At 39.6% G+C, this 26441-nt stretch overlaps 1 protein-coding gene across 1 annotated transcript in view; it reads right to left on the bottom strand.

The window, feature by feature from the left end:
- Positions 1-567: 567 nt before the first annotated feature.
- Positions 568-26441, bottom strand: part of LOC122561702 (interleukin-17 receptor E-like protein) — a 39457-nt gene continuing 13583 nt past the window's right edge. Inside the window, exons 6-18 of the mRNA XM_043713729.2 lie at positions 25864-25908; positions 24558-24697; positions 23802-23870; positions 23380-23434; positions 19623-19786; positions 18097-18141; positions 17441-17498; positions 11977-12125; positions 11445-11510; positions 11021-11078; positions 7690-7806; positions 3440-3494; positions 568-2253 (exon numbers count right to left, since the gene is read on the bottom strand). Of these exons, the coding sequence (XP_043569664.2) occupies positions 2217-2253; positions 3440-3494; positions 7690-7806; positions 11021-11078; positions 11445-11510; positions 11977-12125; positions 17441-17498; positions 18097-18141; positions 19623-19786; positions 23380-23434; positions 23802-23870; positions 24558-24697; positions 25864-25908 (1058 nt within the window). The 3' untranslated portion in view covers positions 568-2216. The remainder of the gene's footprint in view (positions 2254-3439; positions 3495-7689; positions 7807-11020; positions 11079-11444; positions 11511-11976; positions 12126-17440; positions 17499-18096; positions 18142-19622; positions 19787-23379; positions 23435-23801; positions 23871-24557; positions 24698-25863; positions 25909-26441) is intronic.

The following is a 26441-nucleotide window of genomic DNA, read 5'->3' as shown; positions in this document are numbered from 1 at the left end:
GGATTCAAGAGACCAGAAACATTGTGTTGGAAGGACTATAACACAGCCAGTTAATCAATAAACAAAGCTCCTGTTCCATCAATGTGCATGTCATCTGCAAAGATTGGCATGAGATCTTAGACGTATAAGCCAAGTACCCTGGGCACTGCCATAATGCTTATACCCTTGGGAATTCTCACGTCCCTGCTGTGTTTTAAGGGCCAAATGCCTTAGAATGACTTAGTCTGATGGTTCCATTGAGCAACCCCTTAAGTGAGACTGTGTGTGTGTGTGTGTGTGTGTAATACAGCCCAAGGTAAAATAGACAATAGACTTGCTGCAGTTAAGGTTCTAATGCATGGTTCAGTCAGCAGGGTCTTGCAGTATATTCACAAGGAAAGAAAAACAACATGCAATTTGTCAAAAATGATACTTAGCCAATTTTTGGTAAGATTCAGATCAGAGTGTTTTTTGCTACACTTAAGTTCTCACCATCACTCCCAGGTTGGAATCAATATTCCAGAACAAAGAGAAAACCACATTCAGCAGCCACACAAGAGATCACCCAAATAAATAGCAAGACAGAAATACAAAAAAAAAGACTTTTTTTTATTTATGTTTTTAAAAATTACGATGCAGTTGTAATCCATACATGTAGCAAAATTGTGAGATGCATTTTAATTATATAGAATGAGTCTGTAATACAACCGTTTTTCCAATTTACATATACATATTGAGCAAATATTTCAGTAACCATGAAGAGCACAGCAGGATATTCAGTGCAACCAAATCCACTTAAACATCATAATATTTTGTGTCGAAGAAAAATCAATTGTATTCAATGTTTTTGCCATTTCATAGATCTTGTATTGTTTCACCTCAAGAACCTTTCCAAAACTGTTCCTGAACCAGAGGTTTCAAACAAGAAACTTAAGTTCTACCAACAAACAATCTCAGTAAACACATTTCAAAATACACTTATAAAATGCACTAAGCTCCTCGCTGTTGAGTCACTAATACTGGTTTTAATGTATGTTGTAACATTGAAAAAGACAATTTCTAAAATAAAGCGATGTTAGATAAAGTATAATACTAAACAGTACATTTTCAATATCAAAACATTAGCAAACACATAATTGTACAAGTTGCTTTTGATAGATATTCCAAACTATCTAGTGGAGACAAATATTGATGGGTAAGTGTTTAATATTTCTCAGCTTAATTACTTCAGTCCTGAATTAAGTTATAGCTTAAAATATTTTCATTTCAGCATTGTACACTGGCCACCAAAAATATCTTTCTGAATAGGTAGTCACAAAGGTATTTACAAAATACTTATACAGAAGTATACAATTGTTACTCCAAATCTTGACAATTGGTACAACTTGGAAAGAGTCGAACCATACTTGAGCATCTTAAACACATTTTACACTGCCACTTATGTTATTAATACTTTAGAGAGAGGGAGAGAGAGAGAAAGAGAAAGAGAAAAAGAGAGAATGAGAAAATATACAATTGGCTTTGTGCAAATTAAACAATTCCCGAATTCTCTGTATCAGGCAAAGATATGCCAATCCCTGCAGAATCTAGATACAGATTTACATTAACACCTAGATTCATGGATAAACTAAGAAAAAAAAAGGGTTTCTTAAACCAAAAGAGAAAATGCTGGAAAATCTCAGCAGGTCTGGCAGCATCTGTAAGGAGAGAAAAGAGCTGACGTTTCGAGTCTAACTGACCCTTTGTCAAAGCTAAAAAAACTTCTTAACTCTACAGCTACCATCAACCACAAGTAATCACTAATCTAAGGGCAAAAAGATGAAAAATACTCGATGTATTCTATAGTTGCAAGCACCACAATAATACATTTAATTCAGAGTATACCAGTTGAATAACTAGCTACATCTGGATTTGTCTGCACCTTTACATACTTAGACCTGAAAACAAAAGGTTGGTCCATTGTCAAAAGCAGAACAACAAAATATCTATTCTCAAGCTTATTGTCTTTTCACTTCTTCATAAATGAGTATTGAAGCTTTTCTATGTGTGCTTCTGATAAAACTAGAATAAGTGTTGCACCCATAATCTTAGGCAACGTACGCTGCAATAAATAGTAGGAGATCTGCTCAATGTTCTAAACCTTCTTTTCACAGAAGCAGCTCAGAGTAAATGTTCTCTTCATTTCACAGAGAAATGTAGCAAAATCTTTGCTTAGCTTGATGTATATGATAAGAACTTCAGAGGGGAGAGGCTTCTTGTATGTCCACGGACATTCTGAAAAATAATCAATAACACTTCTGTAAAATAAGTAGAGATGCAGATGATAGCCTTAAATATCCTGTCCAATGTACTTTTACCAGATATTACTGTAGCTGGGCAAAATATCATGGGATTTTAAGAATGTTTCAGGTTTGTGTGATTTTTAATACTGGTTTTAAAAACCTTTGGCCTAAAGCAGGTTTCAACCACAAAATTGGTTTCACATTTATGGTTGATTAATTATTTTAGGATTTTATGCTAATTGTCCTCAATTGCAGGATACTCATAAGGCGTTAAAATCAAGTTATTTTCCTAATCAACCTGTTCAGAGATGTTAGTATATACTTCTGGAGCAGATGAGACTTGAACACAGATCTCTGAAATTAAAGCTGGATCTTTGGGGCATGAGAAGATGTTTTGATTTTGTTTTAGCATTCACTACTTTACCATAAGTGAGGTTAAAAAAAAGGCCTTTAAAAAAAAGTTTTCAGTAATTTTAAATCCAGTTTTTTTCCACAAGTGGCAGATTGACATTAAGTTTTTTTTTCATAGTACAATCATATTAATCAAATTTAAGCAAATAAAGGATTCTGATAAAATTAGATTTAAAGCACTATCTGACTATTATTTTATGGTGTATTTTTTGTCCACCAGCGTACAAAGGAAAATGAGTGGAAACTTGAGGCTGTTGGAGAGTGAAACATTTATCCTAGTCGAATTCTAACGCCAACTGTTACAAACTTTCAGAAAATAACAAGGTCGTCAGTGGGCTCAATAAGTTCTCAAATATGAAACCACGACTTATGTTACAAGGAGAACATGTTCTTGGAATTGCTGAATATTTAAACACCCATCTCCATATCAACTCATTAAAATGTATTATGTTATTGTTGGCTACATTCTCTTAAAAAGGGATTCAAACTGGCAAGTGAAAGGATCTTCAGATATGGAGGAACAAGTAGCCCCAAAGAAGATCAAGGTACAGTTTAGAAAGTTACACTTCCAAATATTATTGGGTTAGATCCAATGGAAATTTTAAAATTAAGTATCAAAAAATCTTTGAAAAGTACAATTTCTAATTAATATCAGGCCAAAACAAAGTCACCAGTACAGTATAAAAACCTCTCGCTTTTGACGAGTCCAAAGCATTGTCTTGCTTTAAATGCTTCTGCTATTATCCACAACTGAGAGGTTTTCCTACCTTTTGGATGACTGGCTTGAATGCTGAACCACTTTTCTGTATGGACGATGAAGAGCTATATAAATGTTGAGCGACAAAAAGAGAAGGAAAGTACATCTTTACTATTGTACACATTGAATTTTCTATTTAAGAAACAATTGTGAGAAAAAGTGAATAGTTCACATATAATGCCTTAGCACTGCTGAATCTACTGTAAAGCTACTTTTGTGCAGGCCTTGGAGTTTTAGTGACACTGGCTTTTAACATGCAAAGTCTAGATATTAAGATCTGGTTTAAAAAATCAGGTTGATTGCCTGCCACACATTTTCCTATTTTGAAGAAAAAAAATGCATGGATGCGATTGGATTCAAACATAAACAATACTGATAAAAGCATTATTACTACTATCATTGGAAAGGATTTATTTTCCAGAGACTGGGCATGAAATGCATGCAGATCTGACAAGCTATTATAAAACCTTTCCAATGAAGGATCACTATCCTCAGGCACGCTCAGAGGCAGAAGCTGTATGATCACGTGGGAGGATACAGGGTTGGAAATCCTGCTGCCATTCCCCCTCCCTCTGATTCAGTTTGTGTGGTTAAATCTCTCTGGCAGCCTTCCCACTGAGTTGCCAATTGAGGTCCGTAAGTGGAACATTAATGCCCACTTCTGGGTTTTATTCTGCCACCATTGGACTCTTCATAAATGGGAAACTAATTGATGCATTGACTTGCAGCTTCCTGGAAAGGGGAAGGGGTCAATCAGTCAAAGACGTACCGCTTGATTGAGAGACAATGTGCAAGGAAGGGGCGGCAGGTGCCCACTGAAAGCCAATTCCTTGCCCCACTCTTCACCCACCACAACACTTGTCGATGCCCCTTCCACCAACCCCAACTTGCCCTCATTTACTTTGCTCGCTGTCACTCGCAAAGACCTAAATTAATTATTAGCAGGAGCCACTGCCTCTGTTGGTACTAATGGTGAAAGAGAATTGTTAGCCTCTGATTAGTTGGCAGTTCTTGGTGGGAGGAGCACAGATTTTTGCCATCTGAGGTTCTCCCGGAATAAAATGTCCCCATAAAAGTCTAGGCTTCTCACTGCCAATGAAAGGCTGGATTCCCTCAAGGTTCTTGGACATCAAGTCAAGAAGGATGCTGCCAACTTTAGTGGCACACTTCTCATCCCCACCCCTGCATGGGCAAGTGATTAAAAATAAAACACAATGTAGCAAGGAAAGAGCTTTCCTGCTCAATCAAGAAATATTAAAGGGTTTTGGAAAGGTTGCAGAGATCGCCATCAGGCTGCTTAAATCATGTCAGCAAATGGCACTGTCCACTTGGAGGTTCAGGCCTCAATAAGTCAAGCTACACTCTCCAGATGGGTATCATCCTGCAGCTTGCAATAGGAGGTGGTGACTTTGCCAGCCTGCCCGAACACAAGGTGGGTCTTGTGGATCTAGGAGAGGAGGGTATTTTTCTTTGACGTGCCCACTTTGTCACACTTCTCCACTTTTGATCTCTCTACAGCTGCTTTTCCATCAGCCAGACGGAGTTAAAAATCAGGCTGGTAAATAGGCAAATAAACAAAAAGCAATAAAAGCCTCCTCACAAAGGTGGGGGGGAATGTGATGCAGAAGTCCATAAATGCAAGATCTACTCATGTATCCAAGAGGAAGATAAATATTAAAAGGTAGGGAAGGAATGTTAGGGAACTATTGCAGTTAAGTTTTAAAACAACCACACTGAGTAAAATGACAGAGTATTTTCCATGACCCAGTCTGTATTCCAATAAAAGAGGAACATGCATTAAAGTATTTTAATGCCAAGAAAAACTCAACCCCCGAGAGAAAAAGATGGGGACAGTGGCCACAATTCGGTGACTTTTACTCTAGTGATGGAGAGGGATAAGTGTGCACTACAGGGCAAGAGTTATAGCTGGGGGCAGGGAAATTATGATGCGGTGAGGCATGACTTAGGATGTGTGGCTTGGAAAAGTAAGCTTCAAGGCAAGGGCGTAATTGATATGTGGAGCTTGTTCAAGGAGCAACTATTGAGTGTCCTTGATAAGTATGTACCCGTCAGGCAGGGAGGAAAGGGTCGTGTGAGGGAGCCGTGGTTTAATAAGGAATTGGAATCCCTTGTTAAATGGAAGAGGGCAGCCTATGTAAAGATGAGGCGTGAAGGTTCAATTGGGGCGATTGAGAGTTATAAGGTAGCCAGGAAGGACCTGAAGAGAGAGCTAAGAGCAGCAAGGAGGGGACATGAAAGGTCCTTAGTTGGTAGGATTAGGGAAAACCCTAAGGCTTTCTATAGGTATGTCAGGAATAAAAGAATGACTAGGGTAGGAATAGGTCCAGTCAAGAATAGTAGTGGGAAGTTGCGTGTGGAGGCTGAAGAGATTGGGGAGACATTGAATACTGACGAAAAGTATTCATTCAATCAGGAACTGAGTCACAATTAAGTAGAATGGATGGCTTTGAGGTATGTAGAGAAGAGGTGTTGGAAATTCTGGAAAGGGTGAAAATAGATAAGTCCCCTGGGCCTGATGGCATTTATCCTAGGTTACTCTGGGAAGCAAGGGAGGAGATTGCAGAGCCATTGGCCTTGATTTTTATGTCCTCGTTGTCTACAGGAGTAGTGCCAGAAGATTGGAGGCTAGCAAATGTGGTTCCCTTGTTCAAGAAGGGGAGTAGGGATAACCCTAGTAACTATAGGCCGGTGAGTCTCACTTCTGTTGTGGGCAAAATCTTAGAGAGAATTGTAAAGGATAGGATTTATGAACATCTGGATAGGAATAATGTGATCAAGGATAGTCAGCATGGTTTTGTGAAGGGCAGGTCGTGCCTCACAAACCTTATTGAATTCTTTGAGAAGGTGACTAAGGAGGTGGACGAGAGGAAAGCGGTAGATGTGGTGTATATGGATTTTAGTAAGGCGTTTGATAAGGTTCCCCATGGTAAACTACTGCAAAAAATACGGAGGTATGGCATTGAGGGTGAGTTGGAGGTTTGGATTAGGAGTTGGCTGGCTGGAAGAAGACAGAGGGTAGTAGTTGATGGCAAAGGTTCATCTTGGAGTGCTGTCACTAGCGGTGTTCCGCAAGGATCTGTTTTGGGACCATTGCTGTTTGTCATTTTTATAAATGACCTGGAGGAGGGGTTAGAAGGTTGGGTGAGCAAGTTTGCGGATGGTACGAAAGTCGGAGGAGTTGTAGACAGTGAGAAAGGATGTGGCAGGTTACAGCGGGATATAGATAAGCTGCAGAACTGGGCAGAAAGGTGGCAAATGGAGTTCAATGTAGCTAAGTGTGAGGTGATTCACATTGGTAAGAGTAATAAAAAGATGGGGTACTGGGCTAATGGACGGATACTTGGTAGTGTGGATGAGCAGAGGGATCTTGGTGTCCATGTACACAGATCTTTGAAAGTTGCCACCCAGGTAAATAGTGCGGTGAAGAAGGCATATGGCGTACTGGCTTTTATTGGTAGAGGAATTGAGTTCCGGAGTACTGAGGTCATGTTGCAGTTGTATAAGACTCTGGTGCGGCCGCATCTGGAGTATTGTGTGCAGTTTTGGTCGCCATACTATAGGAAGGATGTGGAGGCACTGGAACGGGTGCAGAGGAGGTTTACCAGGATGTTGCCTGGTATGGTAGAAAGATCGTATGAGGAAAGGCTGAGGCACTTGGGGTTGTTTTCATTGGAGAAAAGAAGGTTTAGGGGTGACTTGATAGAGGTGTACAAGATGATTAGGGGTTTAGATAGGGTCGATAGTGAGAATCTTTTTCCACGTATGGAGTCAGCTATTACAAGGGGGCATAGCTTTAAATTAAGGAGGGGTAGGTATAGGACAGATGTTAGGGGTAGGTTCTTTACTCAGCGAGTCGTGAGTTCATGGAATGCCCTGCCAGTAGCAGTGGTGGACTCTCCCTCATTATGGGCATTTAAGCGGCATTGGATAGGCATATGGAGGATAGTGGGCTAATGAAGGTTAGGTGGGCTTGGATCAGCGCAACATCGAGGGCCGAAGGGCCTGTACTGCGCTGTATTCTTCTATGTTCTATGTTCTATGTTCTATGGTGAAAAGTGTCTGCTTTTACTGTTAATGATTACCATAGTATATTGCTGCTTTAAGCTGTGTAAAGTTACAATTCATACATTCATAAAAACATTAATGCTTTAAAGTGAAATGCACATCTTCTTTCAAGGCCAAGCAACAATCAATACCAACAGTTCAAACAATGAATACTGTTTCACTATTATTTCTCACCTCTGCAGAACATGTATCCTGCAACAAGGATCACAGTCAGTAGAATCACTAAAATCATAATGATTGCAACTGGCCAGGTATACGCTGAGGAAGTACCCGTGGCTTTTAATTCTGTAACTGGAAACAAATGGATATTGCATGACTGATTTATACAGTACTATGTAAAATGTAAAAGAAATCACATCACTCGTAACTAAAATTTCCCTTCACCTGCACTCCCAAAGACTCCTGTCAATTCCCCAACACGTAATTCCAAGAGGAATAAGAAAGGGTGGAGCCTAGTCTCCACTCCTAGACTCTCCCCAACTATCCGTCCTACTGTCGCACGAAAAGACTTATAATTTTGCTAAAGTAACAGTTAGAGGACAGACAGAGTTTAAGATTTTATTGTTTGCTCTTCTATCCTTTGGAGATTTCTGTGACAAATGCTTCCATCAGAAGCTCATCCACCTGATGTTAATGGTTTCCCATTTCATTCAGCTCTGACTTCATATCAGTGTGGTTAATGGCTGAAGCCTTCAATGTTCCCTGCAATTTCCTTCTTGTAGCAAAATTATCAACATGATTAGCATCTTTTTAGATCCAATGCTGTGCACAAATCTGTTCACAATTTGTTTCTCCCATATGAAGATTTATAACCATGTACTTATATTCAAATTTCTCATACAGAGGAACCGCGATTATCCGAATTTCGGATTATTTGGACAAGATCGCAAAGTCCCGATGCTTGGCCAAATTGTGTTATCCAGCATTCGATTATCCGAACAAAATACTCCTCACTCATGTTGTTCAGATAATTGAGGTTCCTCTGCACCGTGGAACCAACTACTGGCAGCTTGTGGTAGAGTATTTCCAACAATCAATCAGCATCCAGCAAACTTCCCCACAGAGCTGTGTGCTAATAACCAGATGTTCCCTTTTCTTTGTGATGTTAGTTGAGGAATAAATATTGATCAGGACATCAGGAAGACCTCCCCTTCTCTTCACAAATCATCCCACAATATATTTTAATCTCCACCCAAGACGGATTCCTTTTGAACATAGAAGGCTGAGGAAGGATCTGATCATGGTACACAAAGTTCTGAGGGGCATAGACAAGGAGCCACTTTTCCCCTAGCAGACAGGAAAATAACCAAAGGCCACTGTTTTAAGGCAAGGAACAGGATGCTTAGAAGGAATTTGAGGAAAAGAAAATTCACCCAGAATTGTGGATATCTGGAACTCACTGCCTAAGAACTGAAGAACTATTTAGGTGAGCTCTTGAAATGCAAAAGCATACAAGACTACAGGAAAATGCTGGAAAATGGAATCTGAAGTGATGGATGGTTGATGACCACAGTGGTAATATTTGCGTGGAGCCAGAGCACATGGATAGGGTTCAAATTGAATATTTTGGGTCAGCGCTCACTAGTAAGAGGATCTAGAAATTGGGGAGAAGGTCTGTGATATCATTAGGATAGGCAGAGAGGAGGTTGTGTGGTCAGGCAGGCTTAAAAGTAAATACATTTCCAGGGTTCAATGATATGTATCCCAGTTTCTGTTGGAGTAAGGCAAGGGAGGAAATCGCAGAGGCACTTGCAAAGATTTTCAATTCCTCTTTGGCCACGCAGAGGTGGATCCAACTTGCCAAATGGAGGACAGCCAAAATAGCAGCATTACTCAAGAAGGAACCAAGGGATAGATGAGGAAACTATATGACCTCGGTGGTAGGGAAACTATTGGAAGCAATTGTGAGGGACAGAATTAATCTGCATTTGGATGGTAGGGATTAATGAAGAATAGTTAGCACGGTTTTGTTAAGGAGAGGTCATGCCTAAACAATTTGATTGATTTTTTTCAAAGGGTGACCACATTTGTAGATTATAATGTAGTCTACTTTGACATCAGCAAAGCTTTTGATAAGATCCCGCATGGGAGACTGATAGCAAAGATAAGACCCCATAGGATCCAAGGAAATTTGGCAAGTTGGATCCACAATTGGCTAAGAGGCAGGAAGCAGAGAGTAATGATTGAGGGGTTTTTTTAAACTGAATGTTTGCATCCAGTAGGGTCCCACAAGACTCAGTGTTGGGGCCCATGTTATTTGCGGTTATATAAATGTTTTAGACTTGAATGTATGAGGGTTGATCAGTAAGTTTTCAGATGATACAAAGTTTGGTGTGGTGGTACATAGGCAGGAGGATAGCCTTAGACTATAAAGAGGACATTTGACTGGTCTGACAGACTGAAATGGAATTCAGTCTGGATAGATTTGAAGTGATGCACTCGGGTAGGACAAACAAAGCAAGAGAATACATAAAGAACTTTGGGAAGCATTGAGGATCAGAGGACTTTGGTGCGCATGTATACCAATCCCTTAAGGTATCAAAACAAGTAGATAATGTGGTTAATAAAGCATTAGTTGAGGCATTGAGTTGAACAGAAGAGAGGTTATGCTGGGATTGTACAAGGGGTCACTTTAGCTCAGTTGGCTGGAGAGCTGGTCTGTAATGCAGAATAATGCCAAAGTATGGGTTCAATTCTCCTTCTCAACCTCTCCCCTCGCCTGAAGCATGATGACCTCAGGTTAAACCACCAGTTGTCTCTCTCTAATGAGAGAGCAGCCCTATAGCTGGTAAGATCATGGCAACTTTAGTTTTATAAAATGCTGGTTCGGCCACAGCTAGAATATTCTGTGCAGTTCTGTAGTCCACATTATAGGAGGGATGTGATAGCACTGGAGAGGGAGGAGAGGAGAGTTGCCTGTGCTGGAGAGATTCACTTAAGACAATGACAGATTGGGGTTGTTTTCCTTTGAGCAGAGAAAATGGAGGTGCATCAAATTATGAAGGACATAGATACGGTAGAGGGGAAGAAATGTTTCCTTTTGATGGAAGGATCAAATAACCAAGGGCATAAATCTTGGAAAAGAGGCAGACGACTTAGAGAAGATGGAAGGGAAAATCTTTTCACCCAGGGGTGGTGGGAATCTGGAACTCACTGTCTGTTAGGGTGGTGGAGTAGTATTTAGGTATGCACTTGTGATGCCAAGGCATACAAGTCCATAGACCAAGTGTTGGAAAATGGAATTAGAACAGTTAGGTGGTTGTTTTGACCAGCACAGGCATGATGGGCTGAAGGGCCTATTTCTATGCTGTAAAAACAGAGTCTACGAGAAGGAACCTGAGTGCAATGGCACATCAGAAAGATTGTGCCTCCAACAATTCATCAGTGTGAACTGCATGTTGTAACAAATTATTTGAAACAGAGTATTCAGTACAAATGTAAAAGCAAACACACTAGACAGCCCAGCAGCAATCCTCTCAAAAAGAAAGATAAATAAGTCACTTACTGTACATGATGTCACAGAACTGAATCCGAACAGAATATTCTACATCTGTCCGCCATCCCTGTCAGGACAAATCAATTTAGATTTGTTATCAATTGTTAATTTTTTTTTAAGACAAGGAAATGTAACCCTGCATGCACTGATTTGGAAGTTCTGGCAATTAGTGAAGTGTTATAAACAGCTTGATCATCCCTGGCTGCGGAAGAGAACGTGACTAGATTTTATTGCTTTCAATTGCTATTGAGCAAACCCTGCTGGGTATATTTTGATGAAATGCATGTGCTCCAATACTTCCACCCCCACCCCATGGGAAAATAGGCTACCCTGGTTGGTCTTGTATTGAATAAGCCAACCCAAATCTCCAACTTCAGAACAGGAAGTCAAAATTTAAGAAGAAAAATCTTTGCTAAATTAAAAGCTCTCATACCTGTATACAAAAATTGCTGTCATATTCTTCCTGCGACAGGTTAAAAACTTGAGTATAGGCACCAACCTGTAACAGGAAACATTTTAATGAGTTATTGCTTTGAGACAGTAACGGATATATGAGTCAACGAACAACTCCGAAGTTATTGCAAATCTTCCTACTAAAAACAACTACCTCAGAAACATTATCCAAATAGCATCAATGGAGGGTCAAGTACAACATGATTTCTCTTCCATAGGATGTTTATTTTGAAGTGCCAAGCAAGATCAGTTTAGAATGTTGATCGACAGTCAGAATAATTAAATAACTAAATTAGTTGTATAATACAAAACAGCTTATATTCAGAGTTCCAATTAAATTTAAGTTTTACTTTAGTGGGATTGGGAATAATTGTATTTTATAAATATTTAATGTATCTGTATATTTGTAAACCTTCTCAAGTCTGTGTTGAAAATATGTTTTTGCAAATGCAAGTATATAGCATCTTTAGTCCCATTGACTAATCTGTGGTTTAAAATCAACATGAACTCACCGTATTTGCAGTAACTTGCAGCTCCTTCAGTGGGTCACACTCATGGGGGGTAGTCCTGTTACACAACGCCATCTTGAATTCAGCCTTGTTCAAAGTCTTGAATGTAAACTGAAGCTTACTGTACTGCTCATCAAAAGTCATGTTCCAAGCTATATTAAAAATAATTGTTAACTGGTAACCATCATGCTTCGAAGTCTGTTCTGAAAATAGTACATTTGTAGTTTTGAGGTGAGGATCTCAGTTTATGCCAATAAATCTAAAATTTTGAATCAGTTCCAAGAATTTAATTTCAAAGATATCGAGGTAGACCTTGACTTTGTATGACAGTGTCTCCACAGCAACTTTTAAATCCTTTCCTAATAAAATCCAAACTTGGTGCCAGCTTTCTATCACTCAATTTGTGCTATGACACAATGTTAAGATCTACACCAGCTACACATGTTATAGAGGAGACTGGATTTCACATGACCTTTCCAGGGTTATTAGTGGGTAGGTGCAGGGGGATATGTCCAATAAATCAAGTGACCACCTACATGCTCTCAACTCACCTCCACAAAATGCTAGATGGGTGGCTGCTAAAATTAGCAACCCCTTCTCCAGATGTAAATAAATAAATAAAAAGATCAATCAGGCCCGTTTACAAGGTATTGACTGCAATCATGCACTTATGATAGCTTCATGTCATTGACACAGACAACAGGGAAGAAATGGGCAGCTATTTTTAATGGCCTATGTGGGAGAAGGCAGGAAGGAAAGGTGAACACACACATTACCCCTCTTTGGAGGCCATCTTCTCTCCAAAATGCCGCTGCCCTTTCTTTGGTGCCCACCTGACTTCCAAAACCAGAACTCCACCACCATTGCAGACCCCCACTCAAATCCCTAGGCTGTCTGATACCCCCCATCCCCCACTCTAAAACCTCAGGACCTGCCTTTCCAGGGCAGCTGTCATCTCCTACGTGGTCCTGACAATGCCCATTACTGGCTGACTTGGAAGGGAATGATGAATGGAGTTCCAAGCCAGGCCTGCAGCTTTCAAGGATAAAATGTTCTTCCACTGATGGCTGTAAATACCACTGTTAGCCAGTCAATTTAGCTGGATGCGTGATGGTTGGCAGATGGGTTTCTACTGGCTGCATCTCAGCTTCTAACTGACTGTCCATCTGGCCAGTGCCTGTAAAATGCAGCCAAAGGGCTTGCTGACTCGTGTAAAAGACTTTTGCGTCCACAATGTATTTATTTCATCTTAAGTCTGCTGATAGTTGAAGCAGCTTCCAAACAAAGATATGTTTAATTATCTAAGTTGAAAACAGTAAAGGACTTAAACAACTGCTCTCTGGTATAGTGTTTAACATAGATGAGAATAAAAAATTGTTTCAGGATTCTGTAGGAACGGCCAGGCAGTCTGCTGATACACATCACATCCAAGTTCACTAAAATGCATCAGGTTCGTATTGAGAAAGAGTAGTGTTTATTCAGACAAGAGGAGGATTCTGGAAACAATGGAGTGGAATCTTGAAGTTATCCAGCAAAATTTAAGTCCTATTGAAGATAAATTCTCAAAGTTGGAGAAATAAATGGAGCAGCAAGACAAGCTGACATATTGAAGGTGAGGGAATGTATTGTGGCTCAGTTCAGAGAAACCAGTTAAGATAACAGATCTGAAACATTAGATAAAACAGTTTTGAGATATATAAATGACGGATGAAACTGTAGATGGGTGGGTTAGTAAGTCTGCAGATGATACAAAAATTGGTGGAGTTGTGGATAGTGTAGAAAGTTGTCAAAGGATACAGTGGGATATAGATCAGTTGCAGATATTGGTGGAGAAATGGCAGATAGAGTTAATCCAGTTAAGTGTGAGGTGCTGCACTTTGGGAAATCAAAGGTTAAGGAAAGGTATACAGTTAATGTCAGGACCCTGAACAGCATTGATGTACAGAGGGATCTTGGGGTTCAAGTCCATGGCACCCTGAAAGTGGCCACACAAGTAGACAAGATGGTAAAGAAGGCGTATGGCGTGCTTGCTTTTATCAGAGAATTAAGTACAAGAGTCAGGATGTCACATTGCAGCTTTCTAAGACTTTGGTTAGGCCAAAGTTAGAGTGTAGCATTCAATTCCAGTTTCCACATTACAGGAGGATGTGGAAGCTTTAAAGAGGGTACAGAAGAGGGTTACCAGGATTCTGCCTGGATTAGAGGATATGAACTATAAGGACAGGCTAGAAAAACTCAGGTTGTTTTCTCTGGAGCAGCAGAGGAGAGACTTGATGGTAATCTATAAAATTATAAGATACACAGAGAGGCTTGACAGAATTTTCCTCCAGTAGTTGAAGTATCTAAAACTAGGGGGCATGCGTTTAAGGTAAGAGTGGGAAAATTAAAAAGATGTAAGGGGCAAGTTTTCTTTTTTTAAAAAACACACAGAGTGTGGTAGAAGTGTGGAGCACATTGCCAGGGTGGTGGTTGAGGCAGATACAATAGGGGCATTCAAGAGACTTTTAGATAAACACATGACTATGCAAGGAATGGAGGGATATGGATGAAGGACAGACAGAAGGGATTAGTTTAATTTGGCATCATGTGGGCACAACATTGTGGGCCGAAGGGCCAATTCCTGTGCTGTACAGTTCTATGTTTCTGTCTATTCAGGGGCAATTCTGCAGTAGTTAACAAACTGATCAAACAAACAGTGCTTCATTGTGATTTTCCTACTTGGGTTGTCGCTATTTCAGCAATATCTAATTAATTTTCAGCTGGAATTCAAATTGGAATATAATTGTAGCAATCTTTGTAAGCATTTGTATTGGTGGCTCAGTGGGTCTGGGTTCAATGCCTGGCCAATGCACAGTCATGATTTTTGCTTTAAGTTTTACTGGGCATAACCAAGTTCAGAAAGAAAGGATGTTTGTTTCGCCTGGCTGGAGACTCTCATATCCACTGCCAGGGTAAAGAGCAAGCAATTGTGGACAGATGTCATGAGAATTTGTTCACTTACATGGTGATAAATTTTAGAGAAATCTCTACTCCTCAGGGCTGTGCAGGCTCAATTTTTGAATAATTTCAAGTCAGAATAGATGGGTTTCTGAAAATTGATGACATTAAGTAAAGTGGAGATAGCCAGAAAATAGTGTTGAAATGGTTGGCCATGATCCAGAAAAATGGGGAAGACTCGACGTGCTGAATGGCCTGTTCATATGTGACCCTGTCACTACCGTGAGAGGCAGTCTTTACAAGTGGAAAGACTGTTGCTGTTAGTGCCTGACAGATCAGATTTAACGTAATCCTCAAAAGAACCCAATCAGAAAGAAATCTGTCTTCTGTCTGTTTTGAAAGAACTTTCAAAGAAGGCATTTTGGGTATGCTTTCCTTTATTGGTCAGTGCATTGTGTATAGGAGTTGGGAGGTCATGTTGCAGTTGTACAGGACATTGGTTAGGCCACTGTTGGAATATTGCGTGCAATTCTGGTCTCCTTCCTATCGGAAGTACGTTGTGAAACTTGAAAGGGTTCAGAAAAGGATGTTGCCAGGGTTGGAAGGTTTGAGTTGTATGAAGAGGCTGAATAGGCTGGGACTGTTTTTCCCGGAGTGTCGGAGGCTGAGGGGTGACCTTTATGGAGGATGATATAATCATGCAGGGCATGGATGAGGTAAATAGACAAAGTCTTTTCCCTGGGGTGGGGGGAGTCCAGAACTAGAGGGAGTAAGTTTGAGGTGAGACGGGAAAGATATAGAAGGGACCTAAGGGGCAACTTTTTCACGCAGAGTGGGTACATGTATGGAATGAGCTGCCAGAGGAAGTGGTGGAGGCTGGTACAATTGCAACATTTAAAAGGCATCTGGATGGGTATATGAATGGTAAGGGTTTAGAGTGATATGGGCCAAGTGCTGGCAAATGGGACTAGATCAGGTTAGGATATCTGGTCAGCATGGACGAGTTGAACCGAAGTATCTGCTCCATGCTGTACCTCTGTGACTCTATAACTTTCCTATGCCAGACAAAGTGGTGGATGCAGGTACATTTACAATGTTTAAGAGACATTTTAATAGGTTCATCAATAGGAAAGGTTTGGAGGGATTTGACCAGGTGTAGCAAATGGGACTAGTTTAGATCAGGAACATGGTCAGCATGGACTGGTTAGGCCAAACGGCCTGTTTCCATGCTGCATGACTCTATGAACAAGAATGGAACCTGATGACAGTTACAACGATAAAGTAGGCCTCATACTGCAGAACATAGATAAAATGTGCATCTTTTATAGAAATCACAGTCATGTTATGGCACAGAAAGAGGTCATTAATTTCATCATGCCTTTTCTGGCTCATTGACATTGAGTAATGATACTCATTTAATCTCTTGATTTTCCCCCATTCCCTGGCATATTACTTTTATCCAGATAATTATCTAATGCCCTCTTGAATGCCTCAAATTGGACCTGCCTCCATCACACTTCCAGGCAGTGCATTATATACCCTACATAGAGTGAAAAAAAAAAATTTTTCCTCAAGGTCCTTCAAATTTTGTTTTGTTTCTAAACATAAATGGAAACAAATCTTCAGTGTAAGTTCAAAATTGCTAATGGAAGCACAGAGGTCATAACTCGGCATATTGTTGCACCATCTTATGTTTATCTCCTTCAAACATGTTAGTACACCTCCAGTAATTTAATAGAAGGATCAGCTTAAGCAATGCCTTTATGAACAAGGGTATTTTTCATTTTGTTGCTTGGTCTTTACATAACTTCATTCAGAGGATGCCAGATTTTCGCATTTCTTTGGACAGCCTCCCTCGGGTGCTATGAAGAAAAACTTGCCCTTTCTCGATTTCTAATTTACAATCAAATCCCTCAGATGTCCCCACCCCCACAAATCTTTACTATGATGCACTAAAAATATTGATTTTAAATTTATCAATTCAAAACAAATTATAATTTAGGAGTCAGGTCACCAATTTGACAACTTTTGAAATTTTATTTTCAACATAATAGTGTCAATATACAATCAATGGTCCCACCTTGTTGCAAATATCTACAAATTTTCAGTCATCCCGAGTTACAGACAATTCCACAAGACTACCGTGTAGCAAACCATATGGTGTTCTGAGGAAGGGTCACCAGACCCAAAACATTAACTACCAGACCTGTTGAATTTTCCAACATCTACAGTTCTTTGCTGCTTTATATAGCAGGGTTTAATTTCCTCCAGTCACTCACACATTAATAGATTCAGTTTTAACTTCCTAAATGTGAGGATGACTCTTTTGATCCTGAGCAGGCAGATTTCCACACGTGCAATGTAAACCTACATACCATCCAGAGTATGAATCACAGCTGCCTAAACCCAAAGTAGTGTTGCAAGCTCTGCCCAAATTAAGTCAGTTAACTGACCAGGTACTTAAACTGAGATCAGAGATGCTCAGGGCCACATGACACAGTGAACAACTTCATTCAAAATGCATTTTTACCTGGTGAATATCCAAAAGCAAAAGGACATCTGACCCAAACACCTTCATTTGTGGTAAACTGTAAAACAAGGTTTAAAATACAATACATTAGGGGGATGAGTATAAAATTTTGAGTTAAAAATATGAAAAGCCATAAAATATTCACATTTTTACACTTTTACATTTTTACACTTGTATGCACAAGCTGAACATGCAATATCGAGGAACAGGGCAGAATCTTTGAGAATAGAATTTTCCGATTCCAAAAACAATTTCTATATTTGCCAAATTACTTTCAAATCTGAGCGTTCGATTGAGAAAATATAGAAATGCTCTGTTCAAAAACTCAACACTTAGCACAGCACACACACACGCGCACGCACACACACACGCGCACGCACACCAAATGATCCCAGCCTGGACTCGGAATCTGCACTCGATTGATTGATTTTAACCATCGAGTAACAGGAGGAGTATCACAAGTCACCTTGGCATCTGGGTTGAACAAGAAACCAATAGATCCAGAATTCCTGTTCAGGATGGCAGACGACAACTAGAAAAAGTGCATGGATGGTGCAAGCTAACAAAATACCACAACTAGGTGTGTTTATGAAGCATTAACTAGAAAATAAAGAAAATCAAATTCTAATTAAGATGGAAGAATGGAAAAGCTTTACCTTTACACAAAGTCTTGGATGTGGATCTACGCGTGAATACCTGACCTATTCAAAAAAGCCAGTATTATTTTCCACACAAGAACTGACTGAGATTCTTTTAAAAATCAAAACTATATTCATTAAAGTGCCTACCTTAAAATAATTTTGATGACAAAAGCCATGCAGATTACCATATTTAATTCATTCAGGGAGACCTTCGATTTGTTCAAATCACATTTGTTCAAATCACATTTGTCGTTTTCTTTTAAAAAAACTGCAGTTGAACATTTGTTTATGAGGTTGAATTTTATAATTGATTATTGGCAATAATCTGCCTTAGTACTTCAAAATTTGAGCTTTGGTCCAATTTTAATGGATCATCCTTACATAATTTTGAAAATGCCCTGTTGTAATCTGTGCTTCGTCAGTCTGCTGCAAGGTTTAATTTGCCAAAATCTCTAGCTCTCCACAATTAGTCTAATACCCTCAGTCATGACTGGACTAGTTCATCTGCTGCTAAGCCCCACAAAAATATACATATGCTTTATTGTATTCGAATCATAATTGGCAAGGTTTCTGTTGGGACCAGCATGAAAGTTTTATAGAACAAAGTCATGCATCAGAAAATGGAAATAATTGACATTAAAGAAATCTTGTTAGCTGAAAAATAAATGTCATACTATGCTATCATACTATTATCCTGATTTCTAAAGTGCAAAACATCCCCTAAAATAGCTACAACTTGAGCTAATCAAATTGAAAACTTGGAAATGGTTCAAATTAGAAAGCACTTGCGTTGAAAGGTCAAATTTGTGGTTGCTAGTCAGAAGAGGAAACACAGGCTCAATATTATATATATATATATATATATATATAAAATATTTTCTTCGATTTTAGTTGTGCAAATTGCTGCTTTGCTTTTTTTTTAAGATTACTTACAGTGTGGAAACAGGCCCTGCGGCCCAACAAGTCCATACTGCCCCGTTGAAGCGCAACCCACCCATACCCCTACATTTACCCCTTACCTAACACTACGAGCAATTTAGCATGGCCAATTCACCTGACCTGCACATCTTTGGACTGTGGGAGGAAACTGGAGCACCCGGAGGAAACCCACACAGACACGGGGAGAACGTGCAAACTCCACACAGACAGTCGCCTGAGGCGGGAATTGAACCCAGGTCTCTGGCGCTGTGAGGCAGCAGTGCTAACCACTGTGCCACCGTGCCGCCCTTTGAAATATTCAGGTGATGAATCAAATTCCGTTTCCCTTTTCCCAAATTTAATTATAATTTTTAAAAAGTCATCTACGTCCTTTTGGAAAGAACTAATGGTTTTCCCTCAATTTGGTTGTTATTCTCAAAAGTATGCCTTCTGGAACAGACTCAGCCATCAGTACATTATTGTTCTTTTTCCAAATGATCTTGTCAACTCCATAAAGCTATCCACCACATTCCCGCAGTCTTTTAACCTCTAGAAAAATATTATGCAGGATTTGGCTGTGCCAATGGTTGTTTTGCATTCAAGTTCATAACATATGTACTTACTTTATGTTGTCTTTTGTGGAAGGAATTTTGTAGATCAATGCAATGGTCACTGCTTCTAGTCATCCAGCAGAGGTTTACACTGACTTCCATAGGACAGACCTGTTCCCAGGCCAATTCCTGTGATACATGATCATAAGTTATACCATTCCAAAGCTCAGCTGTATCTGAAATCAGATATCAGAAACTGGGTTAAAGAATATTTACAAGTGCAAAGTTATAATTGGTATTAATATATCAATTGTTTATGCCATTGAACATATATTTATCTGCAAAAGGTTTCTAATGCATGCTCAGTTCTTCAATGACCCAATTTAAATTCACTGAAAATCACTTCTGAAAATTCTAAAAAACAATTAAGTAGATTCTGCTGGACATGCCTCAACTCATGACTCCCCAAAGCCTACCCTCTGTCAACAAATAAAAAGTCAGCAGTCTGATGGAATACTCTGTTTTTCACTGGCGAGATGCAGCTCCAACAACATTCAAGAAGTTCTATTGGCATCCCATCCACAACCTTCTACATTTTCTCCGAACACACAGTAGCAACAGTATGTCCCATCTACAGGATACCCCTCAGCAACACACCAAGAATCCTTCAACAGTAATTTCTAACTTGCAGCCTCTACCACCTCGAAGGACAAATGCAGCAAATGCACAGGAACATCATGTTCTCCTCCAAGCCACACAGCTAGACCTAGAACTATATCATGATATCTTCACTGTTGCTGGAACTACCTTCCTTCAGAGATGCAAGTTTATCTCCGAAAGGGTATTTTACCTGTTGTAGTAATGTTTGTTTTATCTCTCATAAAATAAGAAACTGGGCATGGATACCAGACATTTATTCAAGATAAATCAGCAGACATTTATTCAAGATAATTATTATATACAAGTATTATATTCACAGGCACACAAGCGTCTAAATTAAAACAGAGCAGCATACTTCTAATTGGGGTGTCATGCTTCAAGTGAACAGGGTAAAATGGAATAGGAGACCTTTAAACCCTCAGGTCACATGCTCTGATGCATAGTGATGTTATGACCAGTGTCTCTTCAAGGTATCCTGACATAATGACTGAGACATAATGCAACAAACTGCATCACATAGACGCCAGCAATTCAGGAAGCTCGCTATATCCTTCTAAAGGGCAATTAGGGATGGTCAAAAAATGCAGACCAGTCTAGTTACCTCACATCCTGTGAAACAATATGATGTAATTGTATGTGCTTGTTGATACTCTTTTTTTTGTTAAAGTGAGCTTACCAGCAACTGTGTACCGTTAACCAACTCCTGGTTCAGGTCAGTTGAATGCTGACCCAGGGGCCTTATTGTTGGAGTGATAATGTTCCTACCCCTGAACCCGGAGACCTAGGTTCAAGTCCCACTTGCTCCAGAGGTGTATGGTAACATCTCTGAACAGGTGTGCAGAAACAACAACAAAGAAAAGCAGCAAATGTTTTGGATTCAGCTTTCTCAAGATAGTTAAATTCCAGATCTCTGGCAATGGGTCACCCAGAGTATGCTGAAATATAGAAAGACAAGATCCCTGCCCCCACATATCCTGACAGACCTCTAGCTGAGCAAAACTAATGTAGTGTACAAAATCCCATACAAGGACTGCACAAAACACTATATAGGACAAACAGGAAGACAGCTAACGATCCGCATCCACGAACATCAACTAGCCACGAAACGACACGACCAGCTATCCCTAGTAGCTACACACGCAGACGACAAGCAACATGAATTTGACTGGGACAACACTACCATTATAGTGCAAGCCAAACAAAGAACAGCCAGGGAATTCCAAGAAGCATGGCACTCATCCACAAACTCCATCAACAAACACATCGACCTGGACCCAATATACCGGCCACTACAGCGGACAGCTGGAACTGACAACCGGAAGCGGCAGGGACAGGCCACTATAAATGCCGGAGGAAACACCACAGAAGTGCTTCACAGGAGGCTCCTAAGCACTGAGGATGTCACCTAGACAGGGGACGAAACGTTTGCAACAAAAACTTCCAGCTCGGCGAACAGAACCACAGCAACGAGCACCCGAGCTACAAATCTTCTCACAAACTTTGTAATCCTCTCAAGTTTATATGCGTTACAGTAATAACAGCAAAGTTGAATTACCTTCCTCTGTTGTGCCAAAATCTAATAATATTATAATTCTAGAACTTTAAATAATTTGCTATCAATTTCTGTTGTGCCAAATGGTTTTTTTTCCCCAAATAAAATCCCCAAGATACAGTATTCAAAGTCATGAGAAATTGAGCAAGTGGTTCTGACTGGGTGTGTAACAGAGTTATGGCATAATCAACCAGGAGAGGCTATTGAACTAAATGTATAATTAGACTAAAAAATAATTAAGGGCAGAAGCTCCTGGCCTGAAGCCAGTGGGACTGGAGACATGTGCGAGGTCCTGGAACCCTATTGCCGTCCCGCCTTAACAGGTTCTGGGTGGGAAGGTCTAGGCACTCTCTCTATTGCTATGTGAGGTTTCATGTGTCAATAATGACCACTTAAGGACCAAGTCAAGTCCTTTTCCCAGCTGGGCTGCGATAATTATTCTTGCCCCAAAAAGATGGACATAACAGTAGACATACACGACTATTAAACTAGACTTGGTGTGGGCGAAGAGTTCTAACTGGATCAAACATATTTTATAATACTGAGGGACTGGACCAAAGGTAGAGGGTGTGGTTGGAAATGGAGGGTCACTGAGAGCCACCCTCATGACCTTGTCTCAGACACCCCTCCCTTTGCAAGAAGGCAATGTTTCAAGAAGTCAGCTCAGCTCCACCTTCAAGGGCAACAAGGGATGGGCAATAAATATTGACCCACTAAGAGACACCCTAAACTCATGAATGAATTAAAAAGAATCCAGAGACTATGCACCCATCCAATAAAAACACCCTTACCTGATAGTACTGTTCTTGAGTTTTGGGTTCTTTAGGAGCATCCACAGTCTTTTTGGTGACCGTGCAACGTACAAGAACTGCGGAGCTCTGATGGGCCAGCAGTTTTCACTGGTGGGACTTGATTTTGAGAAGTCCTCCAAATAATCTGACTACAGGAAGTTGCAGCAGGGTTTGCTCTTTAGAGATAGCTCAGGTATCTTGCCACCTGCTAAACAAGTGAGTGAGACACCCCCAGCACCCCAATAGGGAAGGGATTGAGGGGTCACATTTGAAGGTGGGTCTATGAATCGGAATTATCAAAGACATTCCTAGACAAAAAAGGGAACATTCTTGCAGTGCAATCAATGCCCTTAACTCTGACTTCCATGTTCCCACACACATTTGGACAGTATGCTTGTTTAGTTTATGCTAAAAAGCCTGACCATTGGGTATGGGGGTGGGTACAAAGGCCATGTTCAAGCTCATGTCTAACATTGCCCATTCCACACCCATCAGAAAACTGAGGGGAGAGAAGGATAGAAGCCGTTGATTTCTCAATTAAACCAATAACGCTTTTAATCACAATCAACCCACAATAAAACAATAGCTATGCGTACAAGTGGATTGGTGGTGAAACTGGATATAGGCAGGGCGAAATAAAGGTCCCTGTTTTGCATTGGTTTCCTGTTACAATCAATGCCTGATGTTCTGTGCCATTCACTGAAGCAAAAGCCATTCCATTTGGTTTATATCCCTGCCTACATTCAATTTCACTCCAGATGTCTTTACTCAGTCACTGAGAATGCATGCAAGATTTTCTTGTAAAAAGTTAAGTTTGGTGACTTACAGTTTTTAAACGGACAAAGTTGTACCCTTCTAGCATCAGGCAGTGCTGACCAGCCCTGGAAATACAACGACAAAGCAGAGTTTTTAAAAAAGTAAAAGATGTCATGTTTTCTCTTCATGTGAAAAACTAGGTTTTTGCTGCAGAAAAGCGAGAACCTTAGAAAATAATCTGAAGATAACACTTACACATTTTATAAAAATATTGATGGTTTTAAGCAGAAGTACAAATTATCCATTGCAAGACTGAAGTAAAAACAATTAAATAAAAGTACTTATGTTTTTCCAAGTTCCAATATCATTTGCATTTAGCTCCTCTTTAAATATTTTATTGTCTCAGTATTCAGGAATTCATTAAGACCGATAAGTTGAATGTTTCACCTTTCACATTCAAAGAATAATGATGCAAATACACTCACTCATTACCTCAATACACAAACAGGGCAATATCCGGGAGTATGGCAAGGTGACTTCTTTGGAGTCTTGGACTTTAATCTATATTTAAAAAAATAGTTTCATAAATGACACTATAACAATAAACATCCAATTATATAAAAAGAGTAAAGAACTAAATGCACAGCTCCAAAATGCCCGAATCTGAAGGAGACAGAGTTGGGGATAAGGAGGAAATCAGGTGTGAAACCCATTTGTACAGAGATTCTGCTCTCTTTTCTCTGGGAGAAAATTGATCATTGACCTGGATTTCAGCGGGCAGATCACCAGTCTCCTCAGTTTATATTAAAGGGGGTTTATTGGAGCTGCAGATTGAACAAGCACCAGGCCTTCCCAAAAAGACTTCCATCCTTTACACCCTCAAAGGCTTCACTGGACCTTATGGATGATCATTATAAATTTGTTTTGTTGACTAAGGTAATTTTCTTGAAATGGCTCAATTCTTTTGTCTCATCACAGTGTAGCTACATTAAAAGCCAAACAATACATTCTTGGTGGCAAGAGGGTTCCACGTGGCATTGTTCCAGCTTATAAAGTTTCATCAATGGGCCACAGCGTAGTTTTGAAATGACCCCACTCTTGTAATATGTCACATGATACATAGCCTAGTGTGGATTGGGATTCCCCTCCATCATATTTCAACCAAAAGCGAAGACAACACAAAGTATGGAGTCTACATTTTTCAAAGGAGATGGAATTTAATGTCTAAATGAAACGGTGATTATTTACCAATTTACTGATTCCCAAATCATCACAAATAAACCATTTGTGGCATAAGCGCACATGGTAGGGAAGATCTTCTACGATTTCAGAAACTTGAACAGACAATGACTTCTGTTTTTTGTCAATAACATAGTCTAATTTGCCAGCTGAAATATAATAAGAAAATAATTAATTTATTCAGTATTCAAATTCTGAAATCTAGTGTATTATCAACAAGTAATTTATGCATGCCAATAACTCTTTAGTAATTTTCTTTCTTTAAAAGATGACATTTTTTAAAATGTGCACATGATCAAATTTGGTCATTATAAATTATACACGTTGTAGACCAGCCTTAAGCTCTTAAAAATTATATTGTATTTTATTAAAATATAGACTACAATGACAGTGCATATTAAAAGGTATTCCCTGTATATTTTATGATTTACTCTACATAACTATAAAACCCCAGTACAAATCCTTGCTCAAAGCCAACCCATCACAATATGATAATATATAAAAGAAAAGATAAGGGTAAGGTAGAATATTGGTTTTGCTACAGTACTAGAAATAGAGAGGCCTAATGATCCAGATATACAAGTTTCAAAACCCACAAATGGTAGTGAAGGAATTTTCACTGAATTAAATAAATCAGTGTGGAAGAAAACAAAAATAGGCTCTGTAATGGTGACCATTAAACTTTCCAATTGTAAAGCAATCCACTTGTTATAATCAATGTCCTCATGGAAGGAAGTAGATCATGTTTACTCAGCCAGGCCAACGTGTGACTGCAGACCCACAGTAACATGATTAGATCTGGTAGTTCATCAGAGCCATTCAAAAAAAAGTCATCTCACCATTTTCTTAAGGGCAAATAGGATGGGTCACAAATGCTGGCATCATCCACATTAACAATAAGTGAAAAAAAAATAGACCTTTCTTCACAAGGTGGTGCAAGGAGAAACAATGGACTCGTCAGCAACTTTGCAGGCTGAATTATCCCAGCCAGTGATAGAGGACTGGAGGTTGGATAAGGAAATTACAGACAGACAATTAAGAGGCAACTTCCTGGAAGATTGCTGAGCCAGCCTCACTACTGGCCAGTGGGGGCTCAAGACCCCTATTTGATCTAATGTTGGGACCCAATTCCCATTGCAAAATACAGACACTAATGTATCATTACAGAAACTAGGGAATAGGTTCATCACCTCCCTGTAGCTCGAGGCATGACCCACGGAAATTTCAGGAATAAAATAAAGAAGAAAATGATGGAATATCAGAGTTTAAAATAGTTATTACTCAATTTGTATAATTTATTACTATTTTACTTTACCTATACAGGTTGAGATACTTTTTCCAATATCTTTATCAGTGCAATCTAAAATAGAAAAAAAAAGTTAAAACCTAAATAATATCAAACTACTTCTGCAAGAACTGTCAGATAATCATAGAATGTTAATTCTCCCACCATCATCACCTGACAGATAAAGCCAGTTCCTAGTCATGGAGGTCTAATATGCACCAATTATGATGTCATACAGTCAGAGATGTACAGCACGGAAACAGAACCTTTGGTCCAACTCGTCCATGCCAACCAGATATCCTAACCTAATCCAGTCCCATTTGCCAGCACTTGGCCCTTATTCCTCTAAACCCTTCCTATTCATATACCTATCCAGATGTCTCTTAAATATTGTAATTGTACCAGCCTCCATCACTTCCTCTAGTAGCTGATTCCACACACGCACCACCCTCTGCGTGAAAAAGTTGCCTCTTAGATCCCTTTTAAATTTTACCCCTGTCACCCTAAACTTATGCCCTCTACTTTTGGATTCCCCCAACCCAGGGAAAAACCTTGTCTATTTATCCTTTCCATGCCCCTCATGATTTTATAAACCTTTATAAAGTCAC

The sequence above is a fragment of the Chiloscyllium plagiosum genome, unplaced genomic scaffold (genome assembly GCF_037043375.1).
Source record: "Chiloscyllium plagiosum isolate Xiang-an unplaced genomic scaffold, Cpla_swu_hap1 HiC_scaffold_23, whole genome shotgun sequence".
Classification (NCBI taxonomy): domain Eukaryota; kingdom Metazoa; phylum Chordata; class Chondrichthyes; order Orectolobiformes; family Hemiscylliidae; genus Chiloscyllium; species Chiloscyllium plagiosum.
The sequence above is the reverse complement of the archived record's forward strand: the minus strand, read 5'-3'. Positions and strand labels throughout refer to the sequence as shown.